This window comes from Equus quagga, chromosome 3, assembly GCF_021613505.1.
Source record: "Equus quagga isolate Etosha38 chromosome 3, UCLA_HA_Equagga_1.0, whole genome shotgun sequence".
In the NCBI taxonomy this organism is placed as follows: Eukaryota; Metazoa; Chordata; class Mammalia; order Perissodactyla; family Equidae; genus Equus; species Equus quagga.
The window spans coordinates 126,593,839-126,615,268 of record NC_060269.1 but is presented as its reverse complement, the minus strand read 5'-3'; the positions used below and the strand labels follow the sequence as shown (position 1 = coordinate 126,615,268).

The 21,430-nt window shown below is 35.3% G+C and overlaps 1 protein-coding gene across 5 annotated transcripts in view; it reads right to left on the bottom strand.

Moving 5' to 3' along the window:
* The window catches only part of ARAP2 (ArfGAP with RhoGAP domain, ankyrin repeat and PH domain 2), a 174,509-nt gene that overhangs the window by 28,483 nt on the left and 124,596 nt on the right, over positions 1 to 21,430 (bottom strand). For all 5 annotated transcript variants that reach the window (XM_046656447.1, XM_046656451.1, XM_046656450.1 and 2 more), the window contains 2 exons: positions 20,881 to 20,998; positions 9,819 to 9,947 (listed from right to left, as the gene is read on the bottom strand). In XM_046656447.1, the coding sequence (XP_046512403.1) occupies positions 9,819 to 9,947; positions 20,881 to 20,998 (247 nt within the window). The remainder of the gene's footprint in view (positions 1 to 9,818; positions 9,948 to 20,880; positions 20,999 to 21,430) is intronic.

Genomic DNA, 21,430 nt, shown 5'->3' with positions numbered 1-21,430 from the left:
TTCAGTACAAAGTTTATGCCAGCTGTGTCCATCATATCTGCTGTCCAGACCCTGTCCAGGTTTGAGTTCAACTCTAGTTTGTCAGAATACAAGTTTCATGCCCTGCATGTCCCTTTTGAGCTGGAGTTTAAATTTCTGCTATTCAAATTTTGGCAGTGGGCCCTCTGTTTTATAATTCTTGAGATTCTAGCCAGAACTCCTGTCTCCATGCTATGCTTTGGGTTTCTCTCTTCCTTGGAATCTCACTATCTTTGTAGTCTTTCAAAGCACAGTGATCTTTCTAGATGTGAAATTTTCTAGCTCCTAGACTTCAGAGTACTAGTGTTTCTAATTCCACATAAGCAGTCTTTTTGGCCATGCCCTTTGCTACAGTCATTCAATATACATTGGATCCCTTTGATTCAATCAAAAAGAATGATTGCACATATACATGGTCCATAATATAAGCCCCAGTCGTGGTGTAATATAAGTTACTAAGCATGGAATACTTCTATGTAATAAGAATTTAAAAAAGAGAAAGGAAAGAAAAAGGACACACCATGTATATTTGCTTTTAATTCAAAGAGAAACCAGCTAGATAGCACATAATTAATGTACTAAAAGAAGCCATTAAGTAAGTGACTTGGGAAAACCATCTAATATTTTTGCAAGTGTAACAGATCTGAAGATTTAATGTACTCCCCAAAGCACTTAATTCCTTCAGAGAAAAACTCTGGGAGATACCTTAATAAGTACAATTTCATTTATTACCTTTTTTGTCTTTCATTCTAATCAAATTCCAGCATATTGTTATCTGTAGAGAATCATAAACCCCTCTCCCCTTCTTGGTGGTTGCTACGACAAGGAAGGCTCAGTTAGAGTTTAGTGAGGGGTCTTTACAGTTAATGCTGTAGGTAAGAAACCGGTATTCTTAGTTATATTGTGCTATAATTTTGTTATTAATTAGAAAAGCCCTTAAAAATCGCATCTATGAAATGAAACAGAACGGCCAAATTAATTTGAACAGAACAGACATGTTACCAGGACAATGAAACTGACGGCCCCTCAAAAAAGTTTTTCCAAACCATTTGAAAACCTCAAGTTTTTATACAAAAACAGTAATTCCTAACTAGTGATCCCAAATCCCAATAAAAAATTGATTTGTGGAGGAGGTAGGAGGGTCCTGGGAAGGAGAGACAGGGACAGGGACAGAGAGAGGCAGAGGAGCAGGTGGGGAGAGTAGGGGGAGAAGGGGGAGAAATATAAATCTGGGATGATATTTCTAAAATATATACTCCCCATTTACCCTTCATGTCCTGTCAGTGAGCAATTCAGCCTTTGTTCTTCTAGAATTTCTCTTTAGAGTTCAGCCCCACTTGATTCTCAATGTCATCACTCTAACCTCTGACGTTCCTACCTAACACCCGGATTCTAGGACTCCAGGATTCCGTGCTCTGCTTTTCTAATGGCTCCAGCATACTATATTCCTGTGATACAAACGCTTTCATCACGTTCATCCCCCATCCAAAGCTCTACTTTTCTACTCTTTAAAGTCATACTTTCCTAACATTAAAAGCTTAAATTTCTTTTCCTGACTTTTAAAGGGCTAAATAAATTGGGTTTCTCCTACTCATTTCTATAAAATATTAAAGTATAATACTTATAGTTCAGTTGATCATAATACACTGTTTGGAAAAACCAATCCTTGTCTCTGTGGCATGACTCAAGTTGGTCATTTGAATGAACTTGAGAGAAGTCCCATTCTCCTTGCTTCTAGACAAATTCTATCCCCACTTCCAGAATCCAACTCATTCACCAAATTTTTTCTAACTACTCCAGTTCACGCTTGATATTCATGTCTCTAAACTCTATGCCCTTGAATGCATAAAAAAGTCATATTTGTTTCATAATTTAGCTCTTAAATACATAATAATTTCATACTTCCTTTTTAAAACAACGTGTACTCTGGATTTTCTGCCCCAATCTACATGAAAGCTGACATAGCAGACTGACTAAGAGCATAGTCTGGATTGAATGACAAACCTTAACCTTAACCCTAACCCTTTTCCACATCTTCCACTGGATCCCAGGCAGTACTCTCTAAATCTCAGTTTTCTCACCTGAAAAATGGGAGTACAGACCATACTCACCCAGTGGACTGGCATATAGCAAGCTGAATGTATTGCTTGTTTAATGAATGGAGGACAGACATCAGTTTTCTCTGTACTGCAGAGTCTGTAGTAAGTAATACAGAAAGAACTACTCTTCCAAAGGTCTGATTATTTATGGATTGAATTTATAAGTGTTTAAAAAACTGAAATCTGATTTATCCTTGATTTCAATATAGTAAGTGGTGTAGGACAGGACATTATGGCCTGGATTTGGAAAGATCTTGACTCTAATGCCTGCTCCTCCACTTACCAGCAAGTCAGTCACCTTGAGGGACTTACATAATGTCTCCACATCCTTATTTCTACATTTGTAAATGGCCTAGTAAATACTTGTAAACAGCTCCTAAGGCTACCTGGAAGGTGAAATGAGATGGTGTATGCAAAGGTTTCAGTCCAGTAAATCCAAAGTAATTATGAACTACTGCTATCTCTCATGTCTGTTATCTCGTCTCTTATATATATGATCTGAACAGTGAGAAGGCAATATACAACTGATGGGTCTATTCTTTATGTTCTCTATGTGTCACCCTTTTTTTTTTGCTGGCAGAACTATGTCCCCAGGCCGACACATTGTCTGAAAACATTCCTTATTGCAACTTCCACCCTTCTCATGTACTCTAAGTGCTCAAGGACACAAATAGAGAGCTTCCTTGAGAGACATATATTTTTAAAATATACCAAACCAAGTGACATTTGGCAATATTTGTAGCCTAACATCTAAGAAGTGTGAGGGGATGGACTATAATTAGTTTTTGGGTGGTGAACATGATGTAATCTACACAGAATTTGAAATATATTATGCTGCACACAGAAAATAAACAAATAAATGAAAAAGAATAAAATAAAATAAAAAGTTCTTCCAAATTTGAAATGATGCCTATTTTCCTTTGTTTAGTATTGATTGTATAGAACACATGTATTCTCTATAATTCGAAGGGAGAAGAATTACTGATATATTTCACTCATTGTATAACATTCACTCAAAATGCATTTAGTAAAATTTAGTTCTACAACTTGGTAGAAAGTAAACTGGACATAATAGCAACTTGAAAGGAATCTACTACTTAGGATAAGCCAAATATGTTCCTCTATTCCCAATCTACTTTCCTTTATGTTACTTCTATTGAAGAAGCCATACTTAACAGAACTAGAAGTCTGATAATAACCGTCTATAGTTAGACTATGGATAAGCAGTAAAAATGTAAATATACTTACAACTGGGGGATTGACTAGAAAAGTGCCAGAGAATCTGTACCATTTTCCTGATAATGCAGAAAATTGTAGAAAACAGAATACTACTTTCCCATTCTGTTTTTATTATTATATTAAATTATAACAAACTATTTTTAAAACAATTTAGTATACTAAATAATATATTTCTCATATTAAATTATGGTGGGTTTTTAGCATACTCTTAAGTACACAGATAACACTTTAGAGTTTTCAAAATGTTCACATATTTTATCTCACGTGATTCTCATGCAACTTTCTAAAGTAGGGAGTACAGGTAATATGATCTAATTTTATAAATGAGAAAATTGTGGTTAACAAAGGTTATGTGACAAGGTTAGAATGTAACTGTACTAGAATTACACTTCAGGTCTCAATGTCTAACAGAATTCTGTCTTCTATCCTCAGATACTTCTCTTATAAGTAATGATAATGATTATCACGATTGCCACCCCCATCATCCCCACAAAAACAATAAATGCCCAGGTGTCTTTCTTGACTTCGTGCACCATTTTACACCGTTAAATACTCTTCTCTTCCTAAAACTTAACTCCTTTGTTGATTTTCATGGCATTGCTCTGTCCTTGTTTTCTTGCAGCCTTTCTGACTGTTCCTTCACACACCAGTCTCTCTCACTACCATCCCCTAAATGCTGGTATTCTATGCTCAGTTCTCTAATGTTCTTACTTTAACACTAAAACTGTGTGATCTTGTATTCTCCAAAGGCTAAAATAGCATCTCATACAATGTGCTCCATAGCTATAGGAACTTAATTCCCTTCTACACATATACCCTTAGACAACTGACAAACAACTAAAACCTAACACATCCAAAACAACTCAGTGGTCTCACCACTGTCACTCCAACCAGCAACCTCTTCTATTCTCCCTATATTAATGTCTTGGGAAGCATCCAAACCAAGAAACCGAGGACCACATACAGCTTTCTTGGTAATAATCTAATGGTCATTTGCTTTGGAAGGCATTCTCGAACTATGTAGATACAAGTGAGTTTGCAGACCTGTGAAATTCTGCCAGTAGTTGTTCAGTTACAAAATGTTTTATTAATTTATATTTTTAGAAGTTTACTCAACATGTACTTTTAGTAATAAAAAAAATAAGAAAGACCAAATCTTGTTCCAGGAGGACAACACGTACAAGAAAACTTAAACAAAGAATGATATTTCCTTGAATGAGAGAGATTCAGTGTTGGAAGAAATGTCAATGATTATCTAGTTGAACCACTTTTCTGTGCTTGAAAGCTCTCCAAAAACATGCCAGACAATAGTAGTCATTTATTGCAGGCTGTGTTTGTAGTCTTATATTTAAATGGGTTTCAAACATTTAAATTTTCTGCTCCTTGTGGGTAAAAACAATGTTATCAATTCTTTAAATTTTCCACAGTAAATTCCTGCATGAACAGAGCTAAGAGAAATTTACCAATTGGTTTTTTCACTACAGAATTATATTATTAGAAGAAGTCAGGACATTCATACTCGATAGTGAATATCAAAGACTATTATCAATTTCCAAGAAAATTTGTCCACTTGAAGTGAACTAGGCATTACCTTCAACTTTTACACATTTTTGGATTTAAAAAGATTTGATGGGGAGTGGAATGTAAATTATTACAGCTATACTATGATTTATGGACTCAGAATATTTTTGCTGGCATTTTCTTAACTCAGTTGATAGCAGACGGCTCAGCTTTCCAGGTCTGAATTTGCTGGAAGCAGTTGCATTTTGAACTATTCTATTCTAATGCAAATTTAATTCCAAAGCATCTGTCATATACAGCCACCTAAATTTAGAATCCCACAGAGATCTGCATTTGAGTTACATCTTCTATCTTAAAAGTATTTCTTCCCCATCGAGATCATTAAAATTTGATTTCCATGTATCACATTCTATTGAGGCAATTTTAAAGAGCGTTAGTGCTTTAGCAACATAAAAGACTTTAGCAAAATAAAATTATTTATTCTGGAACCTTACAGAAGCTCTAAATTTATGGCTTTACTTGTGATAGAGATGTTGAAACTCAACTCAATATAAGAGATGATAATGAAAGACGGTCTAATAAGATTAGCTACGACAAAGTCTAAACGGCAATTTAAGTGGATTTTTATTCTCCCTATCTCAATATCTCAGTCATAATCCATGGGGTAGGAAAGAAATTTGAGGACTATTATCTTTCTTTTCAAGTTAGTTAACTCCTCATTACAATAATAGCAATGGCACAAAATGTTTCTAAGAAATAATATGCTGCTTTTGAAAAGCACAGAATTGATTTTTAAGTAGAGGCAACAAAAAATTCACTTTCTCTCATATACTTCTGTAAAAGTAAAGTATGGTACCTCATTGCCTTAAATGAAAGAGCAGAAATTAAGTGTTGGATGATCCTACAATCTATTCCTTCTTATGATGTGCACGTTTTAAACTGTTCAGATAAAGTGAGAAAATTGAGGAAATTAAAACCCCTAAACTACTCTAAACCCCTAAACTTATTTGATAAAATTCTTGATTTAGCAAGGTGGTTGTGAAAACATAATATCAAACAAAAGTATATGCTTATAATTTGATACTTAAAATCAGAAAAACTATCATACAATTAATGAAATGCAAGTCACATATAGGTATGTAAAGATATATATACATCTGTGTGTGTAGATATCAAGATAGAGAAAGGAACAAAGATGGGGATAAGGAGACAGCAAAGTTTGTGGCAACTAGGTATCAAGTATGCGGGGACAAGGTACAAAGGATGTGGTAGTCACACTTTACATTTTAACAAAATGTTAACACATTAGCTATTTGTTATTGAGAGAAAATGTGGTTGCAACCAACTACCTTTGTTTCAAACTCTGCTAATTTCCACTTGGCCCCTAGGTTAGAATAAGAAGATACTAAGAAGGAAAATAAATCCTCAACATTGTTCTCTTTCAGGTGTGAAGAGCAATGTGTTTCTGAGATGATTCCTGTTTTTCTGCTAACAAATTGACAAAGAAATCACATTTGATTTACCTTCATCATTTTCCTTTTAAATCCCAATTTTAAGGAGTACTGGATGTAATGAATGGAGCAGTAATTCTGGAGTAGGTGGTCACTGTGATGGATTTAAGAGACATTTGCCAAGACAGAGATGAAGCAGACTGACTATCTCACCAACCTAAAATCTATCACAAAGTATGCCCCAGAAGAAGTATTTATAAGCCCCAGGTTGCTGCAGGAAACAACTACAGGAAAAAATCATGACTTAAGAAATTGATTTAAAAAATATACAGGCCAGAGATTCTATAAACAACAACCTTAAATTCACACAGATGCAGAACTGACCATAATGAAAGGCATTATTTTGCTTTGATAATCTGAATTTAAATCAAGCTCTAATTAAAAACATTTATAAAACTTTCATTAGCTAGAAAACTAAAAGTTTTAAAAATATTTACTTCATAGGTACTCCTTTTGTCTGCCAGAAATACATAACCATTACCATGAAATGGTTCAATAAATGTACTTGCTGATGGTGTTACTCTGAAAGCTCATTCTTTTTTTCATACAAAGAGAGAACTTCCTGGTACAAAGTACTGTAGATATCATCGCAACAAGTTGCAGATTGGTTTGGCGAACTGGGGTAGGGATACTACAGGACAGGGAAATGTTTTATAGCTCCCACTCAATTAGAGGAATGAAGGAGATATGAAAGGAACACAAAAGTTTGCTGACATTTTACCTTGCTAAATGTTCCATCCAAATCCCTGTAACTATCATTTAAACCTGCTGTCCACTGCTTGGGTTCTCCAGTTTTTATGCAAGATGCTTGTCTATATCTTACAGAGGCTGGATGCTTTCATAACAGAAGGACATGCTCATAACCCCATAAAGAGGACACACAGGAATATGTGAGGAATCATTATAATGCCCAATCTTCCTACCCTATCCTACTTTTGTGGATAGAAACAATGTACAGTTTGTCATTCTACCATTTTTTTCTTGCTCTTAAACAACGAAGATCTTACTCAGATGTGATTGCTCTCAAGCAGCTCAATCCATACACTGCTGATTTTTTTGCCCCAAAGATCAACAGCACTTCATGGTATCCTTGCTCTGGGTTATCCCTCACTCCCACCTGCACAAAACCTTCCTTTATATCACAGCCTATGAAGATCTTGCTCTTGTCTACTTTTATTCCCATAGCCAATCCACTAGCATTCAAACAAGAGCTAAGGTATTGTGTCCAGGTGTGTGTTTCAAGTATTTCACAACATGGAGAATTAGAGACATTTCAAAGGAATATTAGAATAATGAAAGGGAAAATTCTCAACAGAAAGATAAAAATTTACCTGAAAAAATGACTTTATTTTCTAAAAGCAAAGAAACTACAAGAACCTATTACATATATTTCATAATGTTTCAGGACTTAGTTTCTAAGTTCAATACTTTTTATCTTAATGTTAAAATGAAAGAATAACAGAATTTAAGAGTTAGAAGAGATTTCATGGATTATCTAAATTAGAGATTCTCAAGGTCTTTGGCCAGAAAATTCTTTGTTGTAAAGAGCTGTCCTGTGCATTGTAGGATGTTGAGCAGCATCTCTGGTCTTGAAACACTAAATACCAGAAGCACCACCACCTACCCCCCAAGTAGTGACAGTCAGGAACGTCTCCAGACATTGCCAAATGTCCCCTACCTGAGAATCACTGCTCTATGACATGGACGCATGTTGCATTCATTTGACTAGAGAGAATTTCTATTGCAATCCTTAAGACATATAGGGAGGATGTGGTCAAAATCAAATGTAGGAGTAATAAAGAAATTTAAAATAAGACAGAGGTCTCTAAAAAGCTAAATTTCCACAGCAAGAAGAATAATACCTATTCTGTTTATTTAGATACTAGTAAGACCAAAATGACCTAGAAGTTGTTACAGTAATTGCATTTTGTAAAAATACCTTCATGTAAGTATAATATATGAAGGGTGCTGTTGTGCACTGAATGTGAATGTCCCCTAAAATTCATATGTTGAAACTCTGCCTCCCAATGTGATGGTATTAGAAGGCGGGCCTTTGGGAAATTAGGATTAGATGAGGTCATGAGAGTGGAGCCTTCATGAATGGGATTAGTGCCCTTATAAGAGTCACAAGAGAGCTTGCTCCTCTCATTGCTATCTGTCACACAAGGATACAGGAAGTCCAAAGTCTGCAGGCTGTAGGAGGGCTCTCACCAGAACCCAACCATGCTGGGACCCTGATCTTGGAATTCCAGTCTCCAGACTTTGAGAAATCAATTTCTGTTGTTTATAAGCCACCCAGTTTGTCCTCTGTTACAGCAGCCAGAACAGACTTCAACACTATCATGGAATCACAAATTTACCAGATTAAGCCTTACACTTAAGAACTTACTGACCCATAGCTATTAGCTAGAGAGCCTGCAATCATACTAAGTAGGTTTACAGCATTTAAGAGCTGTACCAACCTTCTATTTTTTTTTTTTTAATAATTAGAAATAAAACCAGTCTTTTCTCAAATGCAATATTTAGTAACTGTGCAATCTAGGGCAAGTTACTTCATTTCTCTGAGCTTCTTTTTCCTTATTTGTAAAGTATAAATGATGATAAAACTCAAAAAGAAGTTAAGAAAAGTTTAAATGAGCTTGGTGTGTATAGAGCTTGGTTAATGATACCTCATTAATAAAGAATAACGGTTATTAATATTAACTATAAAAGTTGTAAATTTCATCTTATAAAACTTAAATCCTTTACTTTTGGGGTTGGTTTAGATACAGTTCTGGCAGGAAATCATCTTCTAATCTATCAACTAATGACAACAAAACAGAAGGATCAAGGTTTCAAAATAAAAGTTTTCTGATATATCATACAGGTTCAGAGACTGTCTTTTATGGTTCCCTTGTGCTTGCTAACTTCTTATGTAGCCTTACATGTGTACATGTCTTCTCCCAGTTGGACAGGGAGTCTCTTTAATGCAAGTGTTTTATTTTGTACTTATTTCTTTTCCAGTATCACTAGCAAATAAATGAGAATTATAACAAGCACTCAATCTCAGAGCTTGAAAAACTTGTACTTCTCATGTGCCCAGAGAACTTTCAAATGTAAATACAATTTAGGAAGAAGACTCACCATCTATCTAAAAATTAGGAGAACATATAACCATGGCAAAAAACCCTTAAAAACATAAAGTACTCCTTCCAACAACTTTAACTTGGTACCATCAATTTATCCAACTATTACTGTACTGCTACCTACCAAGAAACTCTGCCTTTAGCACTTGGTCTATATATTCTTTCTATTCTACAATACTACGTCAGTGGATTCTGTATTTAGCTACTCAGTTTTTACATTTTCAAATAACACCTGTGCCACAATAACTACCCTCGAACCACTTGAATTTTCGATCGTAGTTGGAATGTGAAATAATTGCACCTACCATTATAGTGTTTAATTGTGTCAACGGTTAAGAATCTCTTCACCACAAGATAAGCAGAGCCAGGTTCAGCTAATGAACTCCACCGAAGCACCTGCTCCAACACATTTTCTGTGTAGTGAAGAGGGCGCTCTGCAAAAAATAAAACCAAATCAAACTGAAAAAAAGAAATTAAGATATAATTTTTTGTAACTATAAATTTAAAAAGTCCTTTTAAAAAGATCTATATGCAACCATAAACATAACCATATCTTATGTTACACAAGAATAGTACTAGGAGTACATACAAGAGACCCTAAGACCTAGGTCATCATTAAGCATATAATAAAAGGCACTGTATAAATGAATCTGTGCAGGGGCATTTGTCTGCTACCCAACTATTCAAACAAAATTCAGAGGTGCTATCCTTTAGATTAAATCTCAGAGATAAAGCTACCTTTTTGTATAACAAATCAGTGTCTTACTCTATCTTCTTTTTAATTTAGATAACATTCTGGTTTGCTTATGAAAAGCCGCCTGTTTGCACATGTAATTAAATGATTGCAAAAGAACTAGCAAAATTAATCTGGTCAGGTACTAAGTCATAACATAAATTAATCTTTTGTTTATCCCAACAAGATTAGCATATTGTAATTTCTGACCAATACTAGTAAACAACTTATGGCTGTATACTCATAGTCAATTAATACAAAATTATAAAGTATAACTTCAACAGAGAACATATGGAAATAATCATACAACAGTACTGAGTAATCTATGTTTAACTACTAGCAGAAATATCAATCAGAAATATGTAGCAAAATTACACGTTAACTGTTGATATAATAGGCCAATAAGCAAGAAGTTAATGACACATTAAAGACTTTTCCTTGATAAATACTCATCCATATAGATTTTGTTTCAGGCAATCATATTTTTAAATGTATCACATGTTCTTAGCAGAGTTAAAAAAAACACAGTTGAGGAGTAAGATCAAGATGGCAGAATAGGAAGATCCTTACCTCACCTCCTCCCACAGACAAACCAAAACTACAACTACATATAGAACACCTGTCTCTGAGAACCTGAAGACTAGCAAAGCAGATTTTCCACAACTAAGGAAATAAAGAAAAAGCCACATAGAGATGAGCAGAGATGTAATCTAGTCAGGACCCACAACCCCCACATGGCAATCCACAAGTGGGAGGGATATCCCAACTGTGAAGGTCCTCCTGGACAAGTGAGCAGCCTGAGCCCCACATCAGGCTCCCCAGTCCAGGGACTCTGCACCAGGAAGACAAGCCCCCATAACATCTGGCTTTGAAACCCAGTGGGGCTTATGTCCAGGGCAGCTGAACGGCTATAGGAAGCCAAGACTTGCCTCTTAAAGGACACGCACACAAACTCACTCACTCTGAGTCCCAGCACAGAGGCAGGAGTTTGAAAAGTGCCTAGGTTATACATGAAGGCGATTCACTGACTAATAGTAGGGCATGTGTCAGAGGAGCAAGAACCTGTTGGAACTTCCTCCACGGATGGAAGTACTGGTGGGTACCATTTTTTTTTTACTCTCCTTCTAACTAGCTACCCCAGCCCTGGCAGGTGCTATTTCTGATACTCTCCATCTATCTTGTTAGCACCTCCCACCCTGCACCGATGTTCCCCTGTGGCCTACCCCAGCTCCTCCAATATGGTTCCTGCCCCACCTCACCCAGCGGGCAGCCCCAGTTGGCACTAGAGCCCCTCCAAAGTGTCTCTTGCCCTGGGGGGGGGAGGGGGTGTGCAGCCTTGCACACAAGAGCACCCATAGCATTTGTGGCTCAGACACAACAGAAGGGCACACACAGCCTACACAGGGGATACACTTGGAGCACCTGGTTCTGGTGACCAGAGGGGATTGCACTACTAGGCCCTACAGGACATTTTCTACATAAAGCCACCCCGTCAAGATCAGGAGACATAGCTGATCTAGCTAATACAAAGAAACAAACACAGAGAATTAGGATAAATGAAGAGATAAAGGAATATGTTCCAAATGAAAGATCAAGATAAAAACCTTAGAAAAAGAACTAAATGAAACAGAGATAAGACACCTACCAGACAAAGACTTCAAAGTATAGTCATGCACCACATAATGACATTTCAATTCTGTATTCAATTACATTGACTGTGTATTCAGTCAATGACAGACTGAATACATATGGTGCATATGATAATGGTCCCATAGGATTAGTACCATATAACCTAGGTGTGTAGTAGGCTATATCATCTAGGTTTGGGCAAGCACATTCTGCGATGCTTGGATGATGATGAAAATGACTAACATTGCATTTCTCAGAATGTATCCCTGTCATCAAGCAACATATTACTGTAATGGTCACGAAGATGCTCACTGAACTCAGGAGAAGAATGGATGAACACAGTGAGAACTTCAACAAAGAAATAGAAAATATAAAAAAAGAACCAAGCAGAACTGAAGAATACAAGAAGTGAAATAAAAAATACACTAAAGGAAATCAACAGCACATTAGATGATGCAGAAGAATGGATCACCATCTGGAAGACAGGGGTACTATAAATCACCCAATCAGAACATCAAAAAGAAAAAGGAATTTTAAAAAATGAAGATAGCTTAAGGGACCTCTGGGACAACATCAAGTGTACTAACATTCACATTATAGGGTTCCCAGAAGGAGAACAAAAAGAGAAAGGGACAGAAAACTTTCTTGAAGAAATAAGGGCTGAAAACTTCACTAACCTGGTAACAAAAACAGACATCCATATATATGCTGCCTATAAGAAATTCACTTCAGATCTAAAGACACACACAGACTGAAAGTGAAGGGATGGGAAAAGATATTCCATACAAGTGGAAACAAAAAGAAAGCTGGGGTAGCAATACTTACGTCAGGCAAAATAGACTTTAAAACAAAGACCGTAACAAGAGACACAGAAGGGCATTAAATAATGATGAAGAGATCAATCCAACAAGATGCTATACACTTGTACATATCTATGCACCGAATATAGAAGCAAATATTAACAGACATAAAAAGAGAAACTGACAGTAATACAATAACAGTAGGGGACTTTAACAACTCCACTTACATTAACAGATAGATCATCCAGACAGAAAGTCAACAAGGACACACAACACATCTGACCAGATGGACTTAACATATATACAGAACATTCCATCCAAAACCAGCAAAATATTCATTCTCTTCAAGTACACATGGAACATTCTCCAGGATAGGTCACACGTTAGGCCACAAAACAAGTCACAGTAAACGTAAGAAGACTGAAATCATCAAGCATCTTTTCTAATCACAGTGGTATGAACCTAGAAATCAATTACAAGAAGAAAACTGGAAAAAACACAAACAAGTGGAGGCTAAACAAGACACTACTAAACCACCAAAGGGTCAATGAAAAAATCAAAGAGGAAATGAAAATACCTTGAGACAAATGAAAATGAAAACACAACATTCCAAACTCTAGAGGATGCAGCAAATGCAGTTCTATGAGGGAAGTTTAGAGCAATAGAGACCTACCTCAGGAAACAAGAAAAATCTCAAACAATCTAACCTTATACATAGAAAATAGAAAAAGAAGAACAAATAAAGCCCTAAGTTAGTAGAAGGAAGGAAATAATAAAGATCAGCATGGAATTAAATGAAATAGAGAGTAACTAAACAATAGAAAAGATCAAAGAAACTAAGAGCTGGTTCTTTGAAAAGATAAACAAAATTGATATACCCTTAGCCAGACTTATCAAGAAAACAAGAGGGCCCAAATAAATAAAATCAGAAATGAAAGAGGAAATGCTACAACTGACATCACAGAAATACAAAGAATCATAAGAGATTACTACAAACATACATACATCCGCAAATCTGACAACCTAGAAGAAATGGATAAATTCCCAGAAGCACATAATCTTCCAAGACTGAATTAGGAAGAAACAGAAAATCTGAACAGACTGACTACTAGTAATGAAATCAAAAAACATCCCCAAAAGAAAAAGTCCAGGACCAGATAGTGACAGGTGAATTCTACCAAATATTTAAACACGACAAAGACACTACAAAAAAAGAAAATTACAGATCAAAATCCCTGAATACAGATGCATAAATCCTCAACAAAATGTTAGCAAATCAAATTCAACAATACCTTAAAAAGATCATATACCATAATCAAGTGGGATTTATACCAGGAATGCAAAGATGGTTCAATATCTGCAAATCAATCAATGTAATACACCACATTAACAAAATGAAGGATAAAAATCATATAATCATCTCAATAGATGCAAAAAAAGCATTTAAGAAAATTCAACATCCATTTATCATAAAAACTCAACAAAGTGAGTATAAAGGAAACACATCTTAACATAATAAAGTCTACATATGACAAACCCACAGCTAATATCATACTCAACAGAGAAAAGCTGAAAGCATTTCCTCTAACATCAGGAACAATACAAGGATGCCCACTCTCACCACTTTTATTCAATACAGTATTGGAAGTCCTAGCCAGAGCAATCAGACCAAAAAAAAAGACATAAAAGGGATCCAAATTCAAAAGGAAGAAGTAAAACTGTCACTATTTGCAGATGATATACTATATATGCAAAACCTAAAGACTCCATCAAAAAAACACTAGAGCTAATAAATGAATTCAGCCAAGTTGCAGGATACAAAATATAGAAATGTTATATTTCTATACACTAATAACAAGTTATCAGTAAGAGAAATGAAGAAAACAATCCCATTTACAATAGCATCAAAAAGAATAAAATACCTATGAATAAATTTAACCAAGGAGGTAAAAGACCTGTACCTTGAAAATTATAGACATTGATGAAAGACAGAAGATGACACAAATAATTGGAAAGATATACCATGCTCCTGGATTGAAAGAATTAATATTGTTAAAATGTCCATATCCAAAGCCATCTATAGATTCAATGCAATTCCTATCAAAATATCAATGGAATTTTTCAAAGAAAAAGAACAAACAATCTTAAAATTTGTACGGAACCACAAAAGACCCCAAGTAGCCAAAGCAATCTTGAGGAAGAACAATGCTCCCTGATTTCAAACTATAATATAAGCTACTATAATCAAAACTGTATGGTATTATTAGCACAAAAACAGACCTACAGATCAATGGAACAGAATAGAGAGCCCAGAAATCAACCCATGCTTCTACAGTCAATCAATCTACAACAAAGGAGGCAAGAATATACAATGGGAAAAAGACAGTCTCTTCAACAAATGCTGTTGGAAAAACTAGACAGCTACATGCAAAAGAATGAAACTAGAACACTTTGTTACACCACAAACAAAAATAAACTCAAAGTGGATTGAAGACTTAAACGTAAGACCTGAAACCATAAAACTCCTAGAAGAAAGCAAAGGCAGTCAGCTCTCTGACAGCAATCTAAGCAGTATTTTTTTGGATCTGTCTCCCTAGGCAAAGGCAACAAAAGCAAAAATAAACAAATGGGACTACATGGAACTAAAAAGCTTCTACACGGCAAGGAAACCATCAACAAAATGAAAAGGCAAACTACTGAATGAGAAAAGATATTTCCAAATGATGTATCTGATAAGGGGCTAATATTGAAAATATGTACAGAACGCATACAACTTCAATATCAAAAAACCAACATTTGGGGGCTGGCCCCGTGGCCAAGTTCACGTGCTCTGCTGCAGGCAGCCCAGTGTTTCGTTGGTTCGAATCCTGGGCGTGGACGTGGCACTGCTCATCAAACCACGCTGAGGCAGTGTCCCACATGCCACAACTAAAAGGACCCACAACGAAGAATATACAACTATGTACCGGGGGGCTTTGGGGAGAAAAAGGAAAAAAATAAAATCTTTAAAAAAAAAATTTGTATTAAAAAATGAACAGTAGACCAGAATAGTCATTTTTCCAAAGAAGACATACAAATGTCCAACAGACGTGAAAAGATGCTCACCACCACTAATCATGAGGCACATGCAAATCAAACCACAATGAGATATCTCACATCTGTCAGAATGGCTATTATCAAAAAGACAACAGATAACAAGTGTGGGAAATGATGTAGAGAAAAGGGAATCCTTGTACACTGCTGGTGAGAATATAAACTGGTGTAGCCACTATGAAAAAGAGTATGGAGGTTCCTCAAAAAAATTAAAACTAAAACTACCATATGATCCAGTAATTTCACTTTTGGTATTCATCCAAAGAAAACAAAAACAATAATTTGAAAAGATATATGTACCCTTATATTCATTGCAACATTATTTAAAATAGCCAAGATATGGAAGCAACCAAAGTGTTTCTCTATAGATGAATGGATGAAGAAAATGTCATACATATATATATATATATATATATATATACACATACACACAATGAACTATTACTAAGGCATAAAAAAGAATGAAATCTTGCCATGTGCAACAACATGGATAGACTGAGAGGGTATTATGCTAAGTGAAATAAGTCAGACAGACAAAGACAAATACCATATGATTTTACTTATTTGCAGAATCTAAAAACCAAACGTATAAACAAAACAAAACAGAAACAAACTCACAGATACAAGGAACAAACTGGTAGTAGTCCCCAGATAGGAGGGAAGTATGGAGATGAGTGAAACAGGTGAAGGATATTAAGAGGTACAAACTTCCAGCTACAAACTCAGTCAGTCATGAGGAGGTAATGTACAGCATAAGGAATGTAGTTAATAATGTTATACTAGCTTTGCATGGTGACAGATAATTACTAGACTTGCCATGGTGATCATTTTGTAATATATATGTTGAATCGCTATGCTGTTCCCTGAAACTAATATAATATTGTATGTTAACTATATCAATTAAAAAAATTTTAAAAAACAGGTTTTACAATAACAATTCAAGTTCTACAGGAAAGTTTTTTGCTGATCAAAATACGCCAATCAGTTAATGAAATGTTACAACAAAACCATATGCTGGGAAAAAAGGAATTCAAACCTTTTCACAGTACACTGAAAACAGCATAATTGAGATAGCAAGAACATAAGCTCTAACGTGATGATGTTGATGTTTGTAGCCATATTTAAGTCAATGCAACTCTTTCATATCCTCCTAAATGTAAAGCACATAGCACTCAGGCTTTTCATTTTTGGTTAAACTAGTAAGGCTAATGACGAACAAGAAAGAGTACGTTAATAGCATCCAACTCATACATGATCCATGATATTTTAATTGGTAATAAAAGCACAAATAAGAAAGACCAAATATATCACACCCTCCTTAATACTGGTCTCCCCTGCTATGACCACAGCATTTCAGAACTTATCAATAGTCCCAGGTCCACAGAAGAAGAAAACAAGTTTTCTGCTTCCAGTGTAAATACCAGATTTTTGCTTCCTATTCAGTACAATGAAATGCAGTTTGCATTCTGTGCATATTGGAGCAGGCCTACTCATTATGATGGCAATTACAAAAACAAAAACAAAACAGAGCAACGAGGCCATACATCTTGAAGACAAATCTACTTCTTGTTTACAAATATAGCCCCCGCACAAAGCAGAGTGCTGAGTACATAACAGAGGTTTAAATACTCGAAGAATGAAGTACCTTATGAATTTCTATAGTGATCTATCAGTTAGAAAATGTAAATGGATCAGCAGACAAAATTATAATTCTTAATAAAATCAGACAAAATTGTTTGTGCTAAATCAATCCTGTTTTTCCTCAAATAATTTTCTAAAAGGTTTGGCAAAGATCATAATTGCCTATAATTTGCCAAAGTTATAATTTAAATGTTCATTAACCCATAAATTGGTTGTCTTATATTAATGGAGGTTATAATTAGAATTATCTGTATTTAAAAGTTAAACTAATTATAGAATAAGCACTCTCTTTACATTTGGGTATTATATAATTCTTGGTTCCACTACTTGCAAACTCTGGCACACTACTGATCCCATTAACAGTTGCCATTTCTGGAAAAGCTATGTTATCAGACATTATATACATTGGATACTTTGTATCAGTTATCACTTTTAATTCTCACAACATTCTTCATTAGATATTATTATTATTCATATTTTCTATCTAAGGGAACCCAAGGATCAGAGCGATTCAGCCACTTGCCTACAGTCAAACAGCTGGTTCAAGTAAGGAATAGAGATTTGAACTTCAAATCTATCTGACTTTACAGACCCACATCTTAACTATCACACTTAGTTTTATTTGGGCCAAGTATATAAACCCCCACATGATGATTTTCTCACATGTAACTGGGTGAAATAAGCAAACATAAGCAAAGTGAAAAACAATGTCATTTCACACTTTCTCCTTCACTTGTTCCCCTTCATTTTCCTCTGCTTAGTGAAAAGATGGTAAGGAAACAACAGCAAGATAGTTTCAATATCCTACACTTAGGAAATTGATGATACTGCAGTTGGCCTGGAGGTAAGAATGATATTCTTAACTGGAAAACAGTAACTGGATTGAAGTAAAAGCTTACTCTTCTTTATTACAAAATTAAATTGGTAATAAGACTTCCAAATATCAGAAGATTTATAGCAAAGAGGGTAGCTATCATAAGTAGATACTACAGTGGTAGCTCTAAAGTGTTCTTAATTATACTGAAATATATCATTGTAGACACAGAGGCAAATATAGATTTCCAAACAGTCAAGCATGTTTTTCACATCAGTATCATAGAATGAAATACTTCAGCTGAATGAAAATCCTGAAGATCCAAATTTCTCCATAAAAACAGAGCTGAAAAATGGGAGGAAAAGATATTTATTAGACGATCAAATGCTACAACCATAAAAATGGCATTAAAATCCACCTTAAGAAAGAGATAAGAGGCAGGAAAAATTGGTTGAGTCATCAAATACTGCTGGAATACAAATTCCTACAAATAAACACGTTTTCATTTATAGTTACAACCATCTGTTATGATAGATTATACGGTACATAAGTCATTTGGTATTAGGGTATTACTAGAAATAAATAACTTATTTGTATACTATCCATAAAAAATTGCTGAAAACTCAGTGTAGTTATTTGAGAAGAACAGGTTATGGAGGTGATTCTTTAGCTAGGTAAATCATGTTATCAATAGTTTAAATCTTGTTCACAGAATAAACCTAGCCTTCCTTGTTAAAGAGAGCGCTATCCACTTTCCACTTGAAATAACAGATATTGTCCTTAAATTTCTGTCATTTATGACTTCCCCAATAATTAAATTCTTAGTGCCAAACTTAGAGCTGTGCAAGTCTTTCTCTGTCCTGTGCACATAATCAGAGGGTGACAGCACTTTCTGTGTCAATCAAGAGAAGGGCCAGAAAGAATTCTGATTAAAAATGGACAAATCTTCCAAATCAAAGCCAGTATGAGGAAGAAACAAGAAAACATTTTGTTATTATGTTGCTGCATAAAAAGTAACTGCTTCATACACTTGAACCTCTCAGTGATGACCCACTTAAATGAGGCCCCTCAGGCAGTTAACTTTTTTCCAGCATGTGAAGGACCTAGAGGGTATGGGGCTCCACTGTCAGAGGATAGGCTCAGTTTTAAGGTGAAGCATTTAAAACAACAACAGACTTTAGATTAGCTCTGGAGGATGGTGCTGTCCTCCCCTAGGTGGGTTTCAGCTTGCCCTAATGATTGGCGGCAGTGGGTCAAGGATGCTTGGCATCTTTCAAAGAAAGACATTTTTTCTATCCAGTGCAAATTTCAAATAGGGCATTTGGGAGGTGATTAGTGCCCTTATAAAAGAGACCTCACAAGGCTTCCTTCCACCATGTGAGAACACAATGAAAAGACAGCCCTCTACAAACCAGGAAGTGGGCTCACCAGATACCAAGTCTGCCGGCACCTTGATCTTGGACTTGCAGCCTCCAGAACTGTGAGAAATAATTTCTGGTGTTTGGAAGCCATCCAGCCTATGGAATTCTGTTACAGCAGCCTGAACAGACTAAAGACACCATTTCACCAAGAATGGCAATGCTGCTAATGATGTATGACATGTTTATGTCAGTCTGCATTTGCAGCTGTCACATCCATGATAATTCCATTTGTAGGTTTAAGAATCTATTTTTATTTTCAACCATATAGGGGTGCCTGAGCATTTATATGTTATAAATCCTGACAATGAATATTGGAAAATAATGTTTTAATACAAACTAGAATTTAAAAGAATTATGCGTGATAAAAAGAAATAAAGGATTAAAAGCACCAAGATAGGATGATGAAAGACAAAATATTTGATAATCCCATTTCATTCTAACATTGATAACAACACTCCCAATAATACACGATGGGGCATTTCAATACTGAATTTTAATTTTTATCTTGAGCTTGTGGGTGGCAAGATTTTACTTTTGGCAGTTTGACAGCTATACTTGAAAGGGTCCCAAGACCTTCGCAGGTATCAGCTAGACAGATGGTCAACATACAAAGATACTCTGCATCTTATTAGTTTTTCCTGGAGGTCGTTAAAACCAAATGGTGTCATTAGAATGTTAAGCTTATTCAGCACTTCACTATTGGGGTAGTCAAGAAGTTTTAAAAGCTCTCCTTACCCTTCTAGGTCTGAGGTAAGAGATGATAAAATAGCTGATGCACTCCACTAAAGATAGATGAAAAGGATAAAACCAAAAAATAAGCTTCTGCTAGGCTTAAAACAAAATTATTTTTTAAAATAATAAATAATCTTTTAAATCAACATTCTTTGTTTTTGGTAAATAAGTAGCATACAGGAATAAGGTGGATGGATGGTGGTGGTGACATTTAGAATACTGTTACAAATCAAATTGCTTGTTTTTATAAACAAAAGCCTTATTTCCCGAGGCAGAAACATAGACAGCTAATGCTTTGCACTCTATATTTTTAGAATCAATAAAATAATCTATTTCCATGAGTAAAATCATAGGAGGGAAACCTCCATGGACTGAGGTAGAAGGGAATTCATAATGAGGTGTTAATCTTTAGAAAAACATAAAATGTTAGTAACGATTTGTCAAAAAATAGTATTTCTTCATTCTATAAGGAATTTAAAAATCCCTGGCATGAAAATCACTTACCTAGCTCTTCATTTTCAATGACTTCAAATGTGGCCCAGATATCACCCTTCGTAGGAATGATATTTTTTATTGCTAATATATCATTAGTTAACTCTTCTGCTTCCATCACAGGAGATATCTGCAACAGAGGCAAAATTTCTTCAGAATATATGTCAGATACAGGAGGAGCCGTATGCTAGGGCAATAATACACCCCGTCCACCATCTCATGATACCCCAAGTTTCTTCCTGGTGTGTTTAGCTTCTCTAAGCACATAGAGAAAACAGTCTGTTTAGATATTCTCCATAAAATATAATACATTTTAATGTGAATGTAAAAAGATATTACAATATAGACATAATCAGGAAGAATTTTTTTTTTCCTCATGGGGTGAGCAATCACATCACTCACAGAGGGAAGAACTATCTAGTCATACACAGAAAGACCTTCACTAGACAGCAAATCCAATGGTCTTCTAGGAGTAAAACTTTTCACATGTCAGTTCTATAATCAAGAATTCAAAGTGGCTTTCTTTATTGAGCCTGAGCCCTAAATTATACACAATCGACTG